General features: G+C 57.6%; 1 protein-coding gene across 1 annotated transcript in view; it reads left to right on the top strand.

The window, feature by feature from the left end:
- Nucleotides 1–21406, top strand: part of FAM20C (FAM20C golgi associated secretory pathway kinase) — a 38354-nt gene that overhangs the window by 2843 nt on the left and 14105 nt on the right. The window contains exons 2-3 of the mRNA XM_060079521.1: nt 544–719; nt 6377–6455. Coding sequence (XP_059935504.1) covers nt 544–719; nt 6377–6455 — 255 coding nt within the window. The remainder of the gene's footprint in view (nt 1–543; nt 720–6376; nt 6456–21406) is intronic.

Raw genomic sequence — 21406 nt, 5'->3', positions numbered from 1 at the left:
CACGTTGGCAGCAGGTCCTCAATTTGGGCCTCGGCTGGAGTGAGTGCCACTTTCCTCTCTCCCCACCCAAGGCTGCTTCCTGAAAATCAAATTTAGCCTCTTGAATCATTGCTGCCCCAAAACAGCACCCAGCGAAGGTTTCCGCCAGACTGAGCTCATCTGCCCCCAGGAAGCCGGCAGCCCCTCGCACCCCAGGCTGACATCATGCTTGTCAGGCTGTTTCAGTGACCCTGGGACAGACGCGGCGGGGCCTAGCGCTGACGGTCTGGGTTTGGTCTGCTTTAGTTATAGCTGTCTGTGGCGTCTCCCAAGGGTAAGTGAGAATTATAGGCCTTCAAATGTATTATTAGTTGGTGGAACAACAGCCACAGAAAAAGTGCGTACGTCGCAGGGTCCTGTCTGAGTAGAGGCACCTCTGAATAAATCCATATTTGTTTGGATCCAAAGTGAAAACCTTGGCATTGATGCCAACTCCCCCATCCATCTCGAGACCTTGCTGTTCTGTTCTTTCCCTGTTGACCTGGGTCACCTTCATTTGTGCAGGCCACTCGAAGGTCCTGAGGATGAATTCCTACCCACAGGGGACGCGGCCGTGGACTCCTATCCCAACTGGCTCAAATTCCACATCGGCATCAACCGCTATGAGTTGTACTCTCGACACAACCCAGCGGTGGAGGCCCTGCTGCGTGACCTCGGCGGCCAGAAGATCACCAGTGTTGGTAGGTGCCCTCCCTGCCCGGCCAGCTCTCCTTGCTGGAGCATCACCTCATGGGCGAGTTATACTGGCAGCCTTCCCAGAGGAGGCGCCTGCAGGCCTTCGATGCTGTCAGTATTTGGGGGCAGCGGGAGGCTGCCTTCTGCTGTTGCAAGATGAGCCAGGCAGGGCCAGACGCCGCCCAGCCAGTCCTGTTGTTCTGCTGGGGGGGTGCACCCCGGGTCCCCACCGCGGCTTAAGAAGAGGCACCCCTGGCAGCTGCAGGGAGACGCCTTGGAGAGCTCAGCATCTTCTGGTTGTCTGGGGAGGCTCTGCCTCGGAGCCCACCAGGTGCTCCTGGGATTCGTGTGGGCGGGGAGTGACAAGGGCTCAACTCTATCCAGGGCAGAGCCCCATACACTGAGTGGTTCGGAGGAGACATCTCTGAGTTCTTTGGGATCTGCTGAATCAGAAGTTTCAGGGCATCCAGTTACTGATTTCAGGAAAACGTGTCGGCAGTGGTTTCTGAGTGTGGAGGTTTGATGCCATTGTTCGCAGGCCTGTAGGCAATTGTTTGTGAAGGTCCCGATTAGTCACTAATAGCTCCAAGGGCAGAGGGGGTGGGCAGAGGCCCTGGGTGGGAGGAACAGTCCCAGGAGGCGCGTAGGGTGGAGGGAGGCCCCAGGAGCATGAGTGCTGGGAGCAGGGGGTTCCAGGCACTGTCTTACTGGTGTCTGGGCCATCCTGAGGCTGAAGGGGCTCTGCTAACCTGGGCTGATGCCCAGGGAGTTGGGAGTTGCCTGCGAGGCTGGCGCCTGGGTTTCCAGAGCTCTTTAGAGGCTGTGTTGGGTGTCTCCACCCGGTGCTGAGCTGTTTGGCAGCACCACCCTTCTCCCTAGCATATGGTTGTTCACCCTGAGAGAGAACTTGCCGGGGCACCATGGTGGTCTCCCCTCCTTCTTGCTGCCCAGGAGGAATCTGAGTGCCTCCCGGCCCCCAGCCCCACCCAGCCCTCCTCCTGTGCTGGAAGGCAATCCGTGTGGATGAAGAGGACTGCATGGGAGAGGCCACAGCCGGGGTGTCCCCTTCTCTCCTGAGTAGACGAGGTCGTTAGAGAAACATCCAGTGCGATGACCATTTGTCATCTGTTCAGCGGATTCTCTTGAGCACCTCCTGCATCTCAGGGCCCCTTTCCAGGCTGTGGGAGTTGGGGGTGAATTCAGCCTCAACAAGCTTCTGCTGCGTCCTGACCTGCACATGCTGATGGACAGATAAAGTCGAGAGTGATTAGCGAGGAGGTGACCTCCACCTGGGAGGACCAGGTCTTGAATGGGGCGAAGGCTTTCATGATGGAAGGGGGCAGGGAGCGTGGGCCTTTTGGGAAAATGACAACAGCATTTTAAAATTGGGGTTTAGGGAAGTGCAGCATTCATGGTTGCAGGCTGCTGTCTGCCCCAGTCTCCCATCTGTCAAGTGGGCTCAGGCACATTGCATCTTATTTCAAGAAGATGGACAGTGCACCCAGTCTTGTACAGTATTAACTCCGGCTTTGTTCAGGGTCTTGGTTAGAGGCAGGGCTGCAAGGATCCCACAGGCCAGCCAGGCTCACCATTCCCCTCAGGGGACAGACAGCCTCCCAGCTCTCACTGGACGTTGCCCTGTGCAGATAGCAGAGCCCAGGAGCCCAGGGAGCCGCCGGAGGCAGAGGACAAGCCTCGGGGGCTCACAGGAAGCTTTGCCCGCCCTGGGCACCCTCCTCCCCCATTCTCCCGGGGGCCTGGCCTTGGGGCACCCCCACCCCCTTTGGTCCTGGGCAGCGGTGCCTAGGCTGCCTGACGTCCCAGAGCTCTGGCTTGCTCTGCGCCTGACAGGGTGACCTGGGGTGAATGCCTGCCCATCTGTGTCCTGTGGGCTGTTTGAGCTGATCTCACCCGCTGGACTACCCTGGCCTAGCTGGTCCTAATCCAGCATGTTCCTTGGGGCCGTGGGCCAGTCAGAGCCCAGGCTGGCATTCACAGGTGCCTGATGAGCATGGGAAGGTTGACTTGGTGGGACCCCGGGTGTCATCACCCACAGCGAACAGCAGGCCTGGTGTGTCCCGGCTCCCCCAGTCACGAGTCAGCGTGACTCTGGGCAGATGGGTTAACTTCTGTGGGCCTCCCCGTGTCTCCTGTGGCTCACAGACGTGGTCATATCCTCGACCCTGTAATCTCCAGCTTGCAAATCTGAAATCATAACCCATTTGACAGCAAAACCCGACCCAACATGAACGGACATGGAGGCAAAACCTAAAATGAGAGACTGTTTATAAACCCTTGTTTTTCTCACTTGGAGTGAATGTTCCCATGGAGTGCATTTAATTCCGGGGTTCTCCCCTGACCCGCTCAGGGCTACAGGATCTGTGGGGTGGATACACCACCTGCAACTCTTGTCATCTGAAATTTTCAAAACCCCTGAACACTTCTGCCCCAGAGATTTTGAAGACGGGTGTGGATCCATGAAACCTGCCTCACAGGGCTGTTGAGAGGTTTTGGTGAGGAAGAGGAAGAGGTGGGAGCAGAGGCTAAGCCGTGTCCCCGCTGGTTACCTGTGTGTGTGGGGGCCAGCACTGGGCAAGCTGGAGCCTGCTGAAGGCCTCGACCGGACGCTCACCCCACTATCTGCGGCCTGGTGCCTGGACGTGCCTGGAGGTGCTCCCAGTAAGTTCACGCTTGAGAGAAGGCCCCTCTTCCTGAGGAAGCAGGACATCTTCTCACCTGGAGCCCAGTGGAGCCTCTGGGAGCATGGCTGCAAGTGTCCGGGCCCAGGCTCCTGCTAGGTGGGGAGCAGGAGAGGGGCTGGCCCGGCCAGGCTGCAGGCGTCCCTGGGGAATGCACACCTCCCCGGGGCTGTCTGCCCCCACATCTAGCTGGTCGTTTTCGTTGGACACCCAGCGGCTGACACAGCAGCCTCTGACTGGGCCCTTGGCGTAGCAGAGCCACTGGGTGGGTTCGCAGACCGGGGTCCCCGGACAAGAGCTGTCTGCTGCTGGAGGCCCTGCCCCTGACACTGCTGTGACCTGGGTGGGTGCAGCCCTCGGAGGCCCCATGGGAGCCGGGAACCTGCCTTGGGAGTCAGGGTTCAGCAGCGCCGTCCTTTTGAGCTTAAAATGGAAGAAGAGCTAGAAATCCAGGCCATCTCCCAACCCCATCCTGCAAATCGGGGAACAGGCTTCCGGGAGGGCAGGCTTGCCCACGGTCAGCACATCTCTGCCCCCAGCTCTGGGCTGTGTCTGGACCCAAATGGTCACTTCAGTCTTGGAACATGAGCCCAGAAATGGTGTGGCCGTGAGAACGGGTCCTGCGAGGCCCCCGATGCTTTCCCTCAGAACAGTTCCTTCAAGGCTCCCCGTTCAGAGCCCCTTGATCTGCCCACAAAACGCATGTGGCCAGCGGAGATTTCTTTAGACCTGGGCTCCCAGCTGCTTGGTAATGGCTATTAGCTGCCTTTAAAGAGGCTCAGGACCCTGAAGCCAGGCCTGCGGAGGCTTTGGCTGGGCCAGTGGTAGTGTTGATAATTAAATCACTATTGTGCACAATCATGGATGCAAAGAATAAATGACACAATTAACTACTCTGTACTTGGAGTTACTTAAAAAGAAGTCACTCAGCAGGAGAGGATTTGGGCAGCCTCTGGCCTGAAGCACAGACCCCGCAGTTGCTCATCCAGATCAGGACAAAGCCATGGTGGTGCCGAGCAGTGGAGACGGCTCCACGGGACGGAAGTCCTGGGCGCTCACTGACCTGCAGCCCTGGGGGCCGTAGGGCCGCCCTGCCTAATGAGCGGGCTGCTCAGGAAGGTGGCTCTGGGCCCAGAAAGGCTACAGTCCCCCTCCTACCCCGGGGACACCACCACTTCATGCCCCAGTCCCAGGAGCCTGGCTCGACTGACCCGGAGGAAGGGAACTGAAAATGCCCAGTAAGCTGGACGCCCAAGCCCAGGGCCAGAGGGGCCTTCAGTCATCCTGGAGGAAGGACAAAGGCCCCCCTGGGGACCCGGAGAAGATGGTGAATAGCTGAGCTCCCCCTCATCTCTCTCCGCTGTCGGGTTGAAGGTCAAAAACAAAGCCTGTGCGGTGCTGACCCGGCTGCACCCACCGGCGCTTGCTTTCTCCATTTTGAACCGTTGGCAGCCACGGCCCCGGGATCCAGCAGGTGTGTGTTCCGACTGGGTTCCATCTAAGTCCAGGGCGGGAGCTGGTTTCCACCTGGGACGGTGCTGTGGTTTCCCTTTCAAGTAAGCAGAATTCCCCCAATAAGGGTGAGCTGGATTGTGGCAAATCACAGCGTCAGTCGTAGTCCAGGCTGGAAGCTGTTGCTTCTCAAACATCCTGGGGCCTGTGTCGTGGACTGAAGTCTGGGCTGCACCCCTGAGTTGGGCCGAGGACCCAGGCCGGAGCACAGGCTTACGTGGGGCAGGTGCCCACGGGGCTGGCCCCTCAGTGCCTGTAAATGGAGGCGCTCTCGCCTTTCTCCGTGGCTGTGGGGTGGGCGGGGGAGAACAGAGAGCCCAGCTGCTCCCGCTGTCGTATTCTCCAAACCTGAGCCGTCCTTGGGCCAGGTCTCGCTTCTTCTGGCCCTTAAATCAAGGCAGGGGCTGTGAAAACAGCTGGACCAGCGTCCTGACCGTGACTCCTAAGGACAGACGTTGGTCCTACTTCACAGATGAACTGGCCGAGGCCGAGGGCACAACGTCAGTGGCCCTGCTGGCACCTGGCAGCACCTCCCACATGGAGGTGTCTGTGTGGTCCACCAGTCTCCAGAAGACGGAGTTCATTCATTTAAAGTCAGGGTGGCCCATCCAAATATGGGTCAGGGATCTTGTTAGGAATGGGGAGGGCACAGGCTCGGGGAGCTTCACGCACAGACCTGGGTCACACTGTCTCCGATGCTGAGTCCAGGTCCCCTTCAGATGGAGCTGCTGACCTGGCAGCAGGAGTCAGGCAGGTGGCCGGGGACCTGGAGGACAGGTCTGGCCTCAGCGCCCATGGAACCCTGCAGCCCCTGAAACATCTGGGAACTTGGACCTTGAGGTTCTGCCTCTCTCGCCCCTGAAGTCCGCTGACCTGAATGTGCCTGACGCTGTTCCAGGTGCTTCACTGGCGTGACCCCGGTCACCACGAGAGTAACCCCGGGAGAGGGTGCAACGCGTCCCCATGCTCACCTGAGTCCCCTGAGGCACCGACGAGTGGGTCTCAGCCCTGCCCCCAGCCCCATGGGGGAGGCTGGGTGGGTGTGCTGAGCCCCCTTCAACAGAGGGGTCCGAGGTCGGGGCAAGCAGAGACACCGTCTAGGGCGCCAGCTGGGGCCACTGCACACCCAACCCTCCAGTGTGGCACCCTCCCGCCACCTCTGCCGTCGGCCCATTTTCCCAGGCCCCGTCCACCCTCCTCAGCACGGCTCCTCCAGCCCCTGGTTGGCGCTTCCTGACCCTGAAACATCTGCCTGCCCCAGGCCTTGGTCCCGGACCCTCACCACTCCACCGCCATGACCCTCACATTTGCACCCATACCCTGACCTAACCCCACAGCCTCAGGCCACCGCTACCCGGGGGTCCCCCCAGACCCTGAAGCAGTGCATCATCAAGCTCACGGGCCTGCCCCAAGGCAGCAGGTGACCCTGTATTCTTTCCCTCCTGTTGCAGCCATGAAGTCGGGGGGCACACAACTCAAGCTCATCATGACCTTCCAGAACTACGGGCAAGCACTGTTCAAACCCATGAAGTAAGTGCCGGGCCGGTGGGGGACAGGTGCGAGGGGCTGTGGTCGGGAGTGCGCAGGTCGTGTGATCTGTGTCTCAGCCTCTCAGCTCTGCTGTCCTCGCCCGAGAGCAGCCAGACTCTATGTCTGTGAACGCGCACAGCCCTGCCCGTAACACTTTATTTCTAAAACTAGTGGGTCAGCTGATTTGACCCCCGATCCCTATTCTAGATAAAATAGAAACTGTGCTACCAAAATCAAAATGAACCCCTCAGTGGCATCTGAAAACTGTGGGGATGGTGGAGAAGGAACATTTGGAAGCCAGACTACTCCAGAAATGAGCACCTGTGGTTTGTGATGTCCACTCTGATGGTCCTGGGGCTTGCTTGTCCTGCATGGGCCCAGGTTGTTTGCCATCTTTGGTTAGTTTCAAACAGGGCCATTTTTGCACTGTTGAGATGGTTCATTGTTTTTAAAGCATGGGTTGCCCCCCCAAAAGCCCATGAGGCCATTCAGGTCGTGTGGGGCTGCTGGGCTGGGTGGGGACTGTGGCAAAGCTCCAGGGCATGGGCCCCCCGCAAAAGGAGCAGCTATCTGTGACCAGGGCGGACGGCCAGCCTGGTTCACACAGGACAGAACCCCAACGTTCATGAGGGGTGATTTGGGTGAGGTGAGGCCTAGGCTGCATGTGGGCTCCTTGGGAAGGTTCTGGAGGGGAGGGGGCTCCTCATAGAACTTTCTGGCCACCGTAGGCTCCTCTGTGCCCTCTCAGACTGGAGCTTGAGTAGAGGGGCCCCTTCCAGGCTTCTTGATGTCGCAACAGTGAGTATGGAGCTGTGCCGGGAGGAGGGTGTGCCAGGCGGGGTCGAGCTCGGATGCTGCATTGACGGCCAGGTGACAGGTGGGCCTGGACCCCTCCCTGGCAGGAATCCGGGACAATAGCCGAACACCACAATGTCTTTGTCGCCCCATCGGCCACACAGGCCCCCCGTCTCGGTGGTGTATTGTCCACAGTCCAGTAACTCGTCTCCAGGTGCGCCCAGAGCTTTGTAAGTTGAAGATTCTGAATTAATTAAGTGGCAGTATTTTTCCTCTGAGACCTTGAAGGATGTATGCTGAGAGGATCTAGAGAGGAACAGCCCTGAGGTGGGAGATAGAGCCTGGGGGGCTGCAAAGTGTAATTTACGTGGTATGTGCATGACCATTTAAAGTTTTTTTTTAAATTTATTTATTTTATTTATTTTTATTTTTGGCTGCGTTGGGTCTTTGTTGCTGTGCGTGGGCTCTAGGCACGTGCGGGCTTCGGTAGTTGTGGTGCGCGGGCCTAGTTGTTCCGCGGCATGTGGGATCTTCCCGGACCAGGGCTCAAACCTGTGTCCCCTGCATTGGCAGGCGGATTCTTAACCACTGTGCCACCAGGGAAGCCCCACCATTTAAAGTTTAATGGGTATATATTTTTAATAGACATTGAAAAATATTTAAATAGTGCATTAGCCCATGAGTTGCTGAGTATTCTTGCTTTAGTGTTAAAGTAAGATTTTTTAACAGCTTTATCAAGATGTAATTTACATATTTCATAATTCAGCCACTTAAAGTCTACAGTTCAATAGCTTTCAGTATATTCACGGGATTCACGGTGCATCCATCACCACAATTTTAGAACCTTTTCGTTCCTCCAGAAAAAAACCGTGTCCGACGTTGCCCTCCCTCCAGGCCTGGACAACCACTACTCTACTTTCTGTCTCTGTGGACTTGCCCGTCTTGGAGTTGCACATAAACAGAATCACACACTATCTGATTCTTTGTGTCTGCGTCTCTCACTGAGCATCATGTGTTCAAGGTTCATCCGCGTTGTGGCCGGTATCAGAGCTTCCTTCCTTTCTGTGGCCGAACAATACTCCACAGTGTGGATGGACCACATTTTACTTGTACTTTCATCCGTTAATGGGCATCTGAGTTATTTCCACTTTTTGGCTGTATGAATAATGCCATATGAACATTCATGTACAGGTTTTTGGGTGGACATATGTTTTCATTTCTCCCGGCTGTATGCCTGGGAGTGGAACTGCTGGGTCACATAATAACTAAGTGTAACTGTTTGAGGAGCTGCAGACGCTTTTCCTGGGCGGCTACGTAACGCGTAGCCCCACCAGCCATCTCCACGCGCTGCTCGTCAATACTTGTCTTTATCCGCCTTTCTGGTCCTCGCCATCGTGGTGGGTGTGTGACATGGTGTCTCCTTGAGGTTCTGACTCATAGTTCTCTACTGACTAATGGTGTCGCGTGTCTTTTCACGTCCTTGTTGGTCATTTAGAGCTTCTTTGGAGAAGCGTCTGTTCAGATCTTTTGCCGTTGTTTAGTCGGTTGTCTTTCCATTAGTAAGTTGTAAGAATTCTTTATATATTTTGGATATAAGACCCTTATCACATACGTGGTGTCCTCTGAGGCACAAGTTTCTCATTTTGAGGATGTGGGATTTAACTATTATGTTGTTGTTGCTCGTGCTTTTGGTGTAGTATTTAAATTTTAATATCGAAAAATGTACATGCTAGGTAATAGTGGTGCAGGTGATGTGTGTGGCTGAAGTTCAGAAGCATTGATGGGTCCACAGTGACAGCAGGCCTGGCAAGGCCCTTGTTGTGTGACCTCCAGGAAATTCATTCCCCCTTACTGGGACTCAGTTTATCCATCTGTCAACAAAAGCATTGTAGGAAGAGGTTTGAGGTCTAAACTCTATTGGACTGGTTTAGGAGACAGGACACCAAGTTTATAGAAGGAAGCCGGGAGGAGCTGGTGTTTGGCAAGTCAGGGTGGGGCTGGGCAAATGCACCAGATTGTACAGGCTTTGCAACAGGATTCAACCTGCTTCTTGCAAAGGAAGCGTCCAGGTGTGCCCATAACACTAGCTGTGACCACCTGCTGGCAGAGATATGCATTCAGTCACCCCAGGAGCACTGAGCCCGGCCTGGCCTCCTGCCAGGCTCAGGGAATGCAGGCGTGACTCAGGCCCGGCACTGCTGCTGCTTAGGGCGGGACAGAGAGCAGTGTGTCTGCTCCACTGCGCAGGGCCTGGTCCTCGGTGGGTGCTACACATCCGTCTGCAGAACGAACAAGAGAACGAGCCACTGACGGCAGACGGGAGACTGCGGGCTGGCGAGCACTTGGGAGGCAGCTGGAAGGCTTCTCAGAAGTGACCTCCAGCTGAGGCCTGAGCACAAGTGTGCCGGTCAGGCGGACAGCACCCCAGGCCAGAAGGCCAGCCTGGAGGAGGCGGCACATTCCAGGACCGGGTGGCTTCTACGGTCTGGAGGACCAGTGCTGTTGTGCAGAGGACTACATCACACGGCTGTTTATCCTGAGGTTAATTTAAGTGAGATGAAGTTTCGACCTAGTCTCTCGGTCACACCAGCCACACCTGAGGCATCAGTGGCTGCACGTAACTGGTGGTGCCGTGTTGGACACGCCCAGCATCACAGAACGTTCTGTGGGACAGCTCTGTGTTTGAGCACAGAACTCGAGGGGAGACGAGTCCAGGCAGCTGGAGAGGGGCAGGGGTCAGACTCTGCAGGGCATCTGGGCCTGGATGTTTGGATTTTTTCCAGGAGTGTCAGTCAGCCACGTTATGCGGGGAGGGTGGGAGGGCTTATTGGGTGTCAGATGGGAGGTGCTGGCGTCTGCGCCTGAGGAGGCGTGAGGATGGGGGATGAGCGTGGCTCCTAGAGACACTTGGGAGAGGCAGAACCCCTGGGCACGGTGACGGACGTGGTCGGGGCTGAGAGTGAAGGCTTCTGACCTAGGTGCCAGTGGCCTGCGGGGCCATGTGTGTGTGTGGGGTGGGGGGGGACCAGGCAGGGAGCAGGTGCACGTGGAGGCCCCTAGAAGGTGAGGCCTAGCCATAGAGAGTATCCTTGCTGTGTGACCTTGCAACACTCCCTCCCCTCTCTGGGCCTCGCTTGCCTTACGCTGCATGAGGCTGGATTACAGGAGGCTTCGGGCCCCTGCCGTTCTGGGACCTCTGTATCTCCAGTAAGGAAGACAGTAAGTTCAGCCCCGGTGGGGCTCCAGGAGCCACTGCAGTCCCCTCCCCGAGTCAGGCCTTGCTCTCTGATTGTCTGGGTGTGCTGGAGTTTGCAATTGTGACTTGCAAACATTCGAGGGATGATGACTATTTGGTGCACTTGAACAGTGGCTATTTAGGGCGCAACAGCTGAATGCAGGCTGGAAACAGAGCTGCAGCCGCGCTTCTGCTCAGGTCACTTGCCAGCAGGCAACCCATCACTCCCCGTGGCCTGGCGAGGCTGCTTTAACGGTCCGTTTTCACCAAAACATCCGGGCCGCCTCCTGAGCGTTTGGAATCCGGAGCTACAGCGCCCTCTGTGCCGTGTGTATTTTGGGACCCAAAGCGTGTTCAGATGCAGGGAGGGAAGGAAAGCACACCTGCCCCTGTGGTAGCTCTGAGGGGAAAATAACTCCAACAGCAAGACGACACCTGCAGGACAGACGAGCCGGTCGCTAGGGCTCCACAGACCCAGCATCACTTGCAAAGCAGAAGAAGAGTAGAAAAACCCCACGGGCCAGGCTCAGTGAGTCTGAACTGGGTCATTTCGAGTCTGGCTTACCGAGCACTTGTCATGCAGGGCTCAGGAGGTGGGGGGACAGTGGAAGGCGCCCCCAAAGAAGGCACCCCCCCAGCCTGGAGGCAGATGAGGCCGAGGTCGTGGGTGCACGAAAGGGCGCCACGCCAGGCACAGTGCCTCACGGACCCAGACAGGGAGGCCACTGTTACCCCACAGACCTTGTTGTGGACAAGGAGACTGAAGCTCAGAGTGCCCGAGGGCACCCAAGGGCACTGGCCAGCATTAGATGTGGCTGGAGTGACCACTGCACTGTCCCTACTCAGATCTCAAAGCAGTGGCCATCATCGTCTTTGACGTCGTTAACATGTGGGTTCATTTCTGGTTCCTTAATTTATAACAACAGCTGAGCTCTAACCCGATGCGTCCACACTGTGTGCGTGTTCCGGGCTGCCCTCGGGAAGCATCACGACCTGGGCAGCTTAGAGAATCAGGAAGCTCTTCTTCCTCAGTTCCGGAGGCCAGAGTCAGAAACCACGGTGTCGCAGGACCGACTCCCCCGAAGGCTTCTAGTGGGTCCTTCCTGCCTCTTCCAGCTTCTGGGCGTGGCTGTCGATCCTTGGCGTTCTGTGGCCTGTGGCCAGGTCACTCCCTTTTCTGCCTCTGTTTTCGCATGGCCTCTCCTGCGGGTCTGTGTCCAAATTCCCCTCTTCTTATAAGGACACCAGTCACTGGACTCAGGGCCACCCTGACTCACTGTGACCTTTTCTTAATGAATCCCATCTGCCAAGTCCCTATTTCCAAATAAGGCCCCAGTCACAGGTCCCCAGGGTTAGGACTTCAATGTACCATTTTGGGGGAACACAATTCAACCCCTTCCAACGTCCAGGTAAGACTATATTCCGTGTATACCCGCAGCTCTTCCCAGTGCCTGGGTGACGAAGGTAGCAAAGAGTTTTCATCTTCACTGTTGATGGATTCACCCGCCGCCCCGCCTGCCTTGGTCTCCTCTGTATGTTGTATGAGGAGGGTCAGTTAGATCAAGGGCAACTATCATCAGTGCTGATAAAATCCAATACAATTTTAGCTCTACCGACACTTGTAATTCCCCACTTTCCCGCCTTCTTAAAATGCACGCTTCTGTTGAGTTGGAACATTCATATGGAAATGCACACAGATGGTAAGCGGATGTTTACAACACACGCCAGTAACCAGGTGACCAGGTAACCAGCACCAGGTCAGGACCAACTGACAGCCCCTAGACCCCTGTGGCCGCTGCAGTTTCCTCCTCCTAGGGTGGCTCCTGCCCCCCACCCCCGGTTCCCGGCGAGTGAATCCCCGCCCCCTGCCCCCACCCGTGCTGCCCGTGCGCCCGAGAGATGCCTCTCCCGTGGCTGGTTGTTCTCGTGGCCAAGTCACATTCCACTGTGTGAAAACCTCCGGTTTCTTCATCCCTCTCCTGTTGATGGACTTGTGGGCGGTTTCAGTTAAAGAATGTTGTTAGTGGAGCTGCCCTGACCGCTCTTGTACTTCTGAGGGCTCGTCTGGGGGCAGGGCTGTGTCAGGAGCACAGTGCTGGGTGGCAGGGTCGGGCTCTGTTCAGCTTGGCTTCAGTAGAGCTGCTGTCCAGGGCAGCCATCCTGTGGTCTACACTCCAGCAGCTCATTCCAGGGCAGGGTGTGGTGCCCAGGCTTGATGCCAGTGTCTGTGATGGCCATACACAGAACCTGGACAGGTCACAGGCTGTGAATGACCTGTCCCTCTGGACCGGGCCAGGCCTAACCCCACTTCTGGCCCTTGGGGCCTCACTCCCTTTGTTTGCGGGCAGCAGCTCCTCTCTGTCCTGCTCTGGGAGCCTTGGTCTGGAGGGACAGCTGTGTGTGTGGCCTTGCGGGGGGAGGGGCCTGTGTCTGCACGTCCGTCCAGGGGCTGCTGCCCGCCCTGCAGGGACACATGGCCGCCTCTGCCCACCACGTGCTCCTTGTTCGTGCCACGCCCTGGTCTCCCTGAGGCTACCACGCTCGGCCGCGGCTCTCCACCCCAGTGAGAGCTGTTCCCTCACCTCCTCAGGTTTGTTAGGATTTGACAGCCTCCACTCTGGCCGGCGAAGCCAGTGCCCCTGTAGCTGACACGTCACATTTTAACTTTATCACCACTCTCCTTCAAGGAGGAGGTAATTGAGCCTCAGAGGGTTTAAACGTGAATCGGGCGTGGGAGGCCGGCCCGGGCTTGGTTCCAGGGTCTTGGACGTCAGGTCCCAGGCCTGTCAGGCACCGTGAGGCCGAGGCTCGGCCGGCCGGAGACCCTGGACCCGGGGTCTCTGCTGGTGTGGCGCCCACGCTGCCCACTCCTCCCAGAGGCATTGCACGTGAAGAGGCTCTAAGTACCTGCATTACTTTTGCAAAGAACAGGGGTGTGTGTGTGTGTGTGTGTGTGCGTGTGCGCGCGCGCGCGTGTGTATGTGCACGCACGCATCTCCCGGAGAAACCATCCCTGAGCAGCTGTTTGGAGGTCCAGGAGGTCCTCGTAGCCGAGGTGCACACGCAGAGGCAGCTGCAGAACCGCCTTCTGGCCAGCCAGCCCTTCTCCACCGCAGACACGCGAGCCTCCCCCCAGCCACAGCCTAGCCCGCCAGGGGGCAGCGCGGGCCTGAGAACAGGAAGTGCTGGAGGGCAGGGCCTCCCCTGGTGGTTTCGACCTCAGCCTGCTGAGCCCTGCTCAGGCCTGGGCTGGGGCCCAGGGGCGTGAGCGGGCAGCCTCACTGAACTGCCTGCCCTCCAGGCCCCGCCAGGGCCTCCCGATGACCAGGATGTCCAGCTGGGTGTGGCGCTCGGACCGGCGCCCTCTCGGCTGTCTTCCCAGCACTTGCACTGCCTCTGGGTTAGCGACACGGTGGTCCAGACCACTGCCTGGCCCTGAGCAGGCCCCGCCCTTCGCTGGGGCGCCTCCGCACTAGGACCGCATCCAGCTGTCGTGAGCACTGGCCCGGGGGAGCCCGCTTGCTACAACCTGGTGGGGTGAGCTTCTCTGGGGCCAACACAGGGCAGGAGTCGCAAGGGACTTGACTCTGAGGTTATCTGTCCCTGGAACAGTTATGTGGGAGGCGACTGGAGGGGCTGGCTCTTCCCTGACACCTCCTCCCTCCCCGCTCCCTCCAGGGCTGACAGGCAGAGGGACTAGGGTGGTGTTCTCCGTGGTCCCCACGTGGCCACCGCATCGGTGGACCTGGGGCTCTGTGCCTCGTTATCAAAGCATGAAACCATTGCACGCTATTTCCACTCATCACTTTTACGAGGAGAGGATTTAAAGAGGCTCCGATGAAACGCTGTGCTCCCCTGGCCGCCAGAGAGGGAGCCATGGCCACGTTTATACTGCAACACAGGTGCCGCTACAGCCTTGCATGGTTAGCGGCTATCCCAGATGAATGTGTAAAATGCGGTTTTGTTGTCCATGACCCTGTACTGCGTGTTGGTCTCCAGGGCCGATTTATATATGAGTCAGACAGCGCCTCTCCTATACTTAATCTCTTCTGATGCTCCCGTCAGACATGCCGCATGGATCCTGTACAGCGGGGGCTGGGCTGTGAGCCACAGAGCTGCCTCCTTTGCTGAGGGAGGCAAGTGCCACCTCCTGTGGGCCCTGAGCTCCCCTGGGCCTCGGCGGCCTCGCCTGCAACGGGGGGCACACCAGGCACACCAGGTGCACCAGGCGCACCAGGCACACCAGGCGAACAGCAGGGCAGCCGGGCTGGCTGTTTCCTCCCTGAGCCACTGTGGGATTTAAGTACAGATGGGGTCGCTGGGTCGTTCTGGAACTCTGCACCCCGCTGGCCTGGTCTCATCACCTCAGCTGGTCTCTGGCACCCAGAGTCCCCTTCCTGCACTTACCTCGGGGGAGGGCCCCACCTCCGCTCCGGATCCGGGGCTGCCCAGTGCCCTGCAGTTTGTCCACAACCTCAGTTGACCCCCCCACTGAGCCCTGGGTGTGACCCATCTATGTCTCCAGTAAGCACAGGGCCTAGTGGACCCAGGGGAGCTTCGGGCTCCAAACTCCTGCAGTTAACGTGTACAGCCTAGTGGGGACGCTGTGCGGGGCTCCCGCGGACTCAGAGCAGCACCTGGTGTCTCCACGTGGCCCCTGCCTGAAGGAGCAGGACCTCTGAGCGCCGTCCTGGCCTCTGCACGTGGTGCAAACAGAAAACGTCCAGAGCTGCAGAGCCTGGTGCCCCAGGCTCAGGGGGGCCTCCTCGGCCGGCACAGGCCCTGTGCCGGGGGTGGGTGGACAGGTCCTGCGGTTGGCCTGTGAGGGTCTGAGCGTGCAGGGGGCTCCCCGGCAGCTACTCCAGGTCCCATCCTTGGTCTTTGGTGCATCTGCACGGTGCCCTCCCCGTGCCACTGGGAGTGATGACCAGACACCACGTCTCACGTGGTTGATCACCTTACAGGGCCCCAGTTGTAGGGCACTCAGGTTGTCTCCAATTTCATGGGCTATTTTTATAGTCAGAAAGCCGTGGACTTTCTTAATTGAAAAACAAGTAACAACCCATTACAGGCTTTTGAGAGACTCTCCCGAGCTTGTCAGCAGCAGGGCAGAGCTGTTGGCCCAGTGGAGGCTCGGGGCAGAGCAGCCAGGACCCCGGCTGAGCCTGCATGGCCACCCTGGGCTCTCTGCCCGACAGCACCATCGGAAGTCAGCTGCCCACCTGCGAGATCCACCGTCACTGAGAGTGAGTGTCTTGAGGAAATGAGAGGGCAGGAGGAGACTCTGGGGGACAGAGGGGCTCACCTGAGATGTGGGGGGCTGTTGCCTGAGGAGCGTGGTGCCGGGCCTCGGGGGAGGGTCTCTGGAGAAGGGGCTTCTCCCGCTCCAATCCTTGCTTCGCTGCCAGGGTCCACTGCAAGCCTTCTCCCCGGGGTCCAAGCGTCCCCATGTCCCCACGTGGAGGACATGGTTGCCTCCGACCAGCTGAGCTCCTAGGCCCCCAGGAAAGGCTGGCCTGGTGCTGCCCAGTCAGAGACTCCCAAGGGTCCAAGGCAGGGGGACCTTGAGAACAGCACAGCACCGCCACCTCCCATGTGCCCTGGGCGCTGGTACACCTGAGCACTGGGAGGATTCTCTTAGTTGGTCCCCACTGCAGCCCCAGGGGCTCGTCATCCTCGCCCATTCAGACAGGACCCAGAGGCTCAGGGAGGGAATGCCCGCCCGCAGAGCTGTGAGGCCAGCGTCGTGGCCAAGGGGACCGCCCGCCCCGGGCTCATGGGTGGCTCCATGTGGCTGGCCTGGCTGTTATGCTGGGCCGCTACTGTCCATGGGCTCGAGTGGCCAGGGCACGGTCCCTCCGGCTCCCCAAACACCCTGCTGTTCCACCATCGGCCAAAACTGCCTGATTCGGGCAACCGCGGGAGTTCACTGTCTCTGGCTGCTCCTGCAGCTGGGAATTCCTTTGCTTGACAAAATAAAAGAAAAAGGAAATTATTAACAATTCTATAACAGTAGCAGGGAAGCAGGCAGGGAAATGGGTAAATGGTAAGAAGTTAGTAAAACCTGCAGAGAGCGCAGTTCTGGCCCCTGCGCCCTGCTTTGCCCCCGTCGAGCAGGTGGGGGGCTGTGCTGTCTCCCAGTCCCCCCAGTCTCGTCAGGACGCCCGCCCCAGCTGACCGTGACAAACGTTTCCTTGGGAGCTTCTGGAAAAGATTATCCCCTTTGTTCAAATCAAAGCAAGCAAGTCATTTTTTCCGAAAACATCCTCCTGAACAGCAGCATGGAGGTTCTCCCTGGTGTTAGGGTCTCTGGGGACCGTCACCGAGCTATCGTGAAAGGGGCAGAAGGTGACAAGAAGGAAGGAAACTCTGGTCCTCGTTCCCACACGCCAGGGAAGAAACCAAGTCGGGCAGCTCAAGAGCAGTTTGATCAGCTGGTGGTTTTTTACACCCTAAAAGGAAATTTTGCAGACCTGACATCTCCTTTAAAAGCCTCAAAAATAAGCTGGAATCGACCCCTACTCTCGGGATTGAGTTTGTTTTTCGTTCAGCAGGAAAAACAACATCACAGCAGTAGCCTTGGTGCTAAATATTTAATACACGGTTTAGTAGATTTGAGCATCTTTTTTTTACCTTGAATAAAAAGATGAGCGACGGAGGCTTAAATACGGGAAGAAGAACTAGAGGCCTGTGCTCACGGCTGCCGGGGACGGAGCGTTCACTTCCACTCTGATTTCATGCCTCAGTCATGTCCCCAAATTCCAGATGAGCTGACAGAAAAGTATTTAGAACACAATAGATCTTAAACTTTCAAGCAAATCTCTTCCCCCCCCCCGACTCCCCCCCCCGCCGACCCTTTGCTTTGGAATGCAAGTCTGAGTCACTGCAATTATTTTTAAATGGAAACGACTTCAGACTTTTTTTTGCAGTTACAGATCTTTGAATTGTTTTTAAATTGGTTTTCATGAAATTGACCATAAGAGGTTTGAGTCTCTTCTGAGTTAATTTTTCCACCCAACCATAAGTGAGCAACTTGTCCCCTGTGTCCTACTTTGCAGAGCTGTCGCCGTGTCTCTTGGAGACCCAAGGGGAGGGGGATCAGCGGGTGTGAAGGCCCCTCGTGATCACCTGATAGCGGCAAATCGCTGATTGGTCCTGATGCTCTGGCTGTGGCTCACGGCGTGGCTGGTCGAGGCATGGGCAGGTCTGTGGGCGAGTAACAAGATGCTGGGGGAACCCGTCCTTGGGTGTGGTCATTATGAGGCCCATAGCCTTCAGGGAAATCCTCCCCCAAAAGAAAATAGGTTGGTAGGAGTGGACAACAGGTGCTGGAGGTTCTCAGTAGGAAGAGCGTGTTTTACCAAACAGATCCCCAGCCCCGCAGGGGCCAGGACAGGCGCTGCCAAAACTGGCAGGAGATACTGACAGAAAGGTCTCGCCGAGGTAACTGCCAGGGAGCGGCCTCCTCTCCCTGCCAGAACGTCTACCAGCCGAAAACCTGATATTAAACAGCTTAATATATCTCCTTAATGACAAGGTGCTTGCTCTCTGCCATGTGAGTGACGGGAAGATTGTCCGAGACAGAAAGGCTGAGTTCTGCCTCCTTGCCTGCGCCGGGTGCGTCCGGATCCACTGCACACTTTGGAGGAACGAGCAAGTGTCTGTCTCATCGGGTGTTTTGCCCCTGAGGTTGGCCCAGGGACGGGAGCCAGAGCCTCATCCCCGCGGTGGCCTCTGCCCCCAGGACATCAGGCCACCTGGCTAGGACAAGGGTCTTTGCAGAAGTGATGGAGTCAGGATCTTGGGGTGGGGTGGTCACCTTGGACCCCTGGATGGGCCTGAAATGCAGTCACGTGTGTCCTTGGTTAGGACACAGAGAAACCAGAGGAGGGATGTGGTGATGGAGGCAGGGCTGGGGCCAAGGAAGCCAGAAGAGGCTGGAGGGACCCCCCACCCCCGGAGCCCCTGGGGGGAGTGTGACCCGCCCACACCCTGATTTTGGATCCTGGTCCTCAGAACTGTGAGGGGTGAACTCCTGTTGTGTGGAGCACGTTTGTGGTCATCTGTTACAGTAGCTGCAGGACTCCCATCCATGTGCCCCCTGGGCCCCCCGCTCCTGGACCTAGGAGGAGGCGGCGGGGATACAGACGCCGCCAGGCTCTCCGGTCCACGTGCCGTGCCCGGCTTTGCCGCTTCCCAGCGCGTGACCCGGCTACAGTGCCTCACCTGTGAGGTGGGTCTAGTCACACTGCCTGCCTTCCAGAGTCCTGACCTGCGTGCGTCAGTGTGGGTGGAGCGCTGACAGCAGAGCAGGGGGCTAGAAAATTCTACAGGAGGGTTTGCTGTCATCAATAGCTTACTGAATAATGAATAGAAGAGGGTCAGAGGAGGCTGGGTGCACGGGGACCCAGGGGAGGGCCCTCGGGAGCACCGCCGTCTGTCTGTGAGCGTCTCGGGGCCGAGCGGGTACCTGCAGTGACGCCTGAAGGGGTGCCTTTCGCAATTCTCACGTGGCCTTGGAAGCGCTCTCGTTCCTTCTGCCTCTCTTGCTGGGTCTGGGACGCCGGTCCTTCTCCACGACACACAAAAGGTGTATGTGTGGCCCACCTCTCTCTAGGCCTCAGGTTCCCATCTGGGCTCAGGGATCTCGGGGGCCCTTAGCTCTGACAAGGACACGGAAAAGCCTTGTGACAGCTGTGTGTGCCCTGGGCAAATTGCACAGTTGCCCTTTTTCCAAAGTTTCACCCAACGGTTTGCCGTTCTCTCTCCCGGCTCCCGCATCCCCATCCAGCTGCGCAGCTCGGCGAGTCCGTCTCTGCACGGGTTGGTGGGGCAGCCGGCAGCAGGGGGGCGGCAGGGCTTTGCTCCCCCCGGCGGCGTCACCCCTGAGCCGTCTTACCCGCCCCACTTCACAGAGGCACCAAGGGCGCACCTGTTCCGTCAGCCCAGAGAGGGTGGCGCCCAGGGCAGGCCTGTGTGAGCAGAGCCTTCCCCACCAGTTGTCCTCCCCAGGTGTCCAGTGGAGAGAATGTGGCCCAGCCCATCCCCACCCCAGTCCCCCCATCTCAATCCAGGGGTCGCCTTGGACCCCAGTGCTGGGCCCTGTATCGGGACCCCTCTGTTGGTGAGCTGAAACCTCTCACTGGCTGTGTCCTTGTCTGTAGGACGGGGACACTTCACAGGGGTCGTGAGGACCCAGGGAGTGAACGCACGGAAAGCGCTTAGCAGGGCACTCAGCTCAGAGTAAGAGCCAGATAAATGTTGGCTTTTATTCCTTCGTGGGTTTGGGTCATAAGTTGCCAATTTACTCTGTTTTTAATCAAAGCAAAAGTTTCTGTTTTCCCACAAGTTAAAGAATGCTGAGATGTTGACAGTAGCAGTGAGACCAGCAGGGGGGCTGTTGGTCTGTGGGAGGGGACGAGGGGTCTGACAACTATTCAGAGGGGTGCAGCGGTGCAGACCTGCTGGGAGCTGGGCCAAGCGTCTGGCAGGAACTGGACGCACTGGTGGGCCCTTCCTCCCACCAGGAACCAGGACCTTTCTTGGGGACGTGGGGACGGTTCTTGCAGCCGAACCTCTGGGGCTGCAGCCCCTTGTCCCCTGTGAGCCTAGGCACCTGACCTGGCGGCTGGCAGCCAGCGTCTTCCGACCTCGCTGTGCCCAGAGGTGGTTCTGATCCCAGAAGAAACGCAGGCTTTCAAGACCCACACCCAGAGCCATGTCTGACTTTGGGGCCTAAAGAAAGCCTAGGACAGGGTCAGACACCCGGGTCCTGACCCAGGGCCGGCCATTTCCAGCCGTGTGACTCTGCAGACGTCGCTTCCCATTTCCCAACCTCAGACGTCTGTGTCATTAAAACAGGGACAAAGATCAGAGCCTTGAGGGGCGCCCCAAGGACAAACCGTGCAGCCCAGGGAGGGCCCACGATGCGCATTGGATTCTGCCCCCGCAGCTTATGTGAAAACAGAGGTACTTCTCTCAAAACGTTCTGCGTCACTTCCTAAAAGTGTAATGCATTTCAGCGTGACCAGATCTGGAGGAAGCAGACGGGATTTCACAACCTCCCCGAGGTTGCTAAATCACCGTGTCCTTTGTGCTGCTTTGGTGTTGCCAAAGATTCCATACGCCTTTCTTTTTCCTGTGGTAAAAAATTACCACAAATTTAGTGGCTTAAAGCAACACAAGCTTGGTCTCTTACGGTTCTGGAGGTCCAAAATCTAAAATGGATCTGTGGGCTGTGGGCTTCTGGAGGCTCTGGAGTTGGCTTTCTGCCGAGGAATGCAGGTGCCTCTAGAAGCTAGAGAAGGAGACAGATTCCCCCCCCCCCCAGAGCCTCCATCTGCAGGGCTGCCAGTGTAGCCTCTTCTGCCTTCAGATCTCCCTGTGCTTCCCTCTAATAAGGACCCTTTTGATGACATAGGGCAAATAACCCAGGATAATCTCCTCATCTCAAGATCCTTAACTAAATCACATCTTCAAAGTTCCTCTTGCCATTTAAGGCAGTCGTATTCGCAGATTCTGGGGATTTAGATCACAGATTTCCTGGGAGAGGTCAACATAGCAGTCATTCTCACTTTAGTATGAATAACCACAATCAGGTAGTATTGTGCTTCCTTCCGAGCTAAGGGAAGTCCCTCTAAAGGAAGGGGGTTTGGGTGTGGTCAGCTCTGGAGAGGAAGGAGAGAGGGACATGCAGGAGGCCCCGAGACCTGGTCCCAAGCAGCCTGGTCTGGGCTTTGAGGGTATCAGGGACCGCCCTCCAGTGCCTGCTTTCTGGTGGCCTTGAGGCTCCATCTGACTGTCTGACCCAGGTGGAGTGTGAAGTTCCAGGGCCTTCCTGAGAGGAGGAGTGGACCCGAACCTTCCTCGGACCCTGGCTCTTCCCACTTCCACCAGTTTCTACCTTTCTTCCCTTTTTAAC

This window comes from Mesoplodon densirostris, chromosome 16 (genome assembly GCF_025265405.1).
Source record: "Mesoplodon densirostris isolate mMesDen1 chromosome 16, mMesDen1 primary haplotype, whole genome shotgun sequence".
NCBI lineage: Eukaryota > Metazoa > Chordata > Mammalia > Artiodactyla > Ziphiidae > Mesoplodon > Mesoplodon densirostris.
The sequence above is the reverse complement of the archived record's forward strand: the minus strand, read 5'-3'. Positions and strand labels throughout refer to the sequence as shown.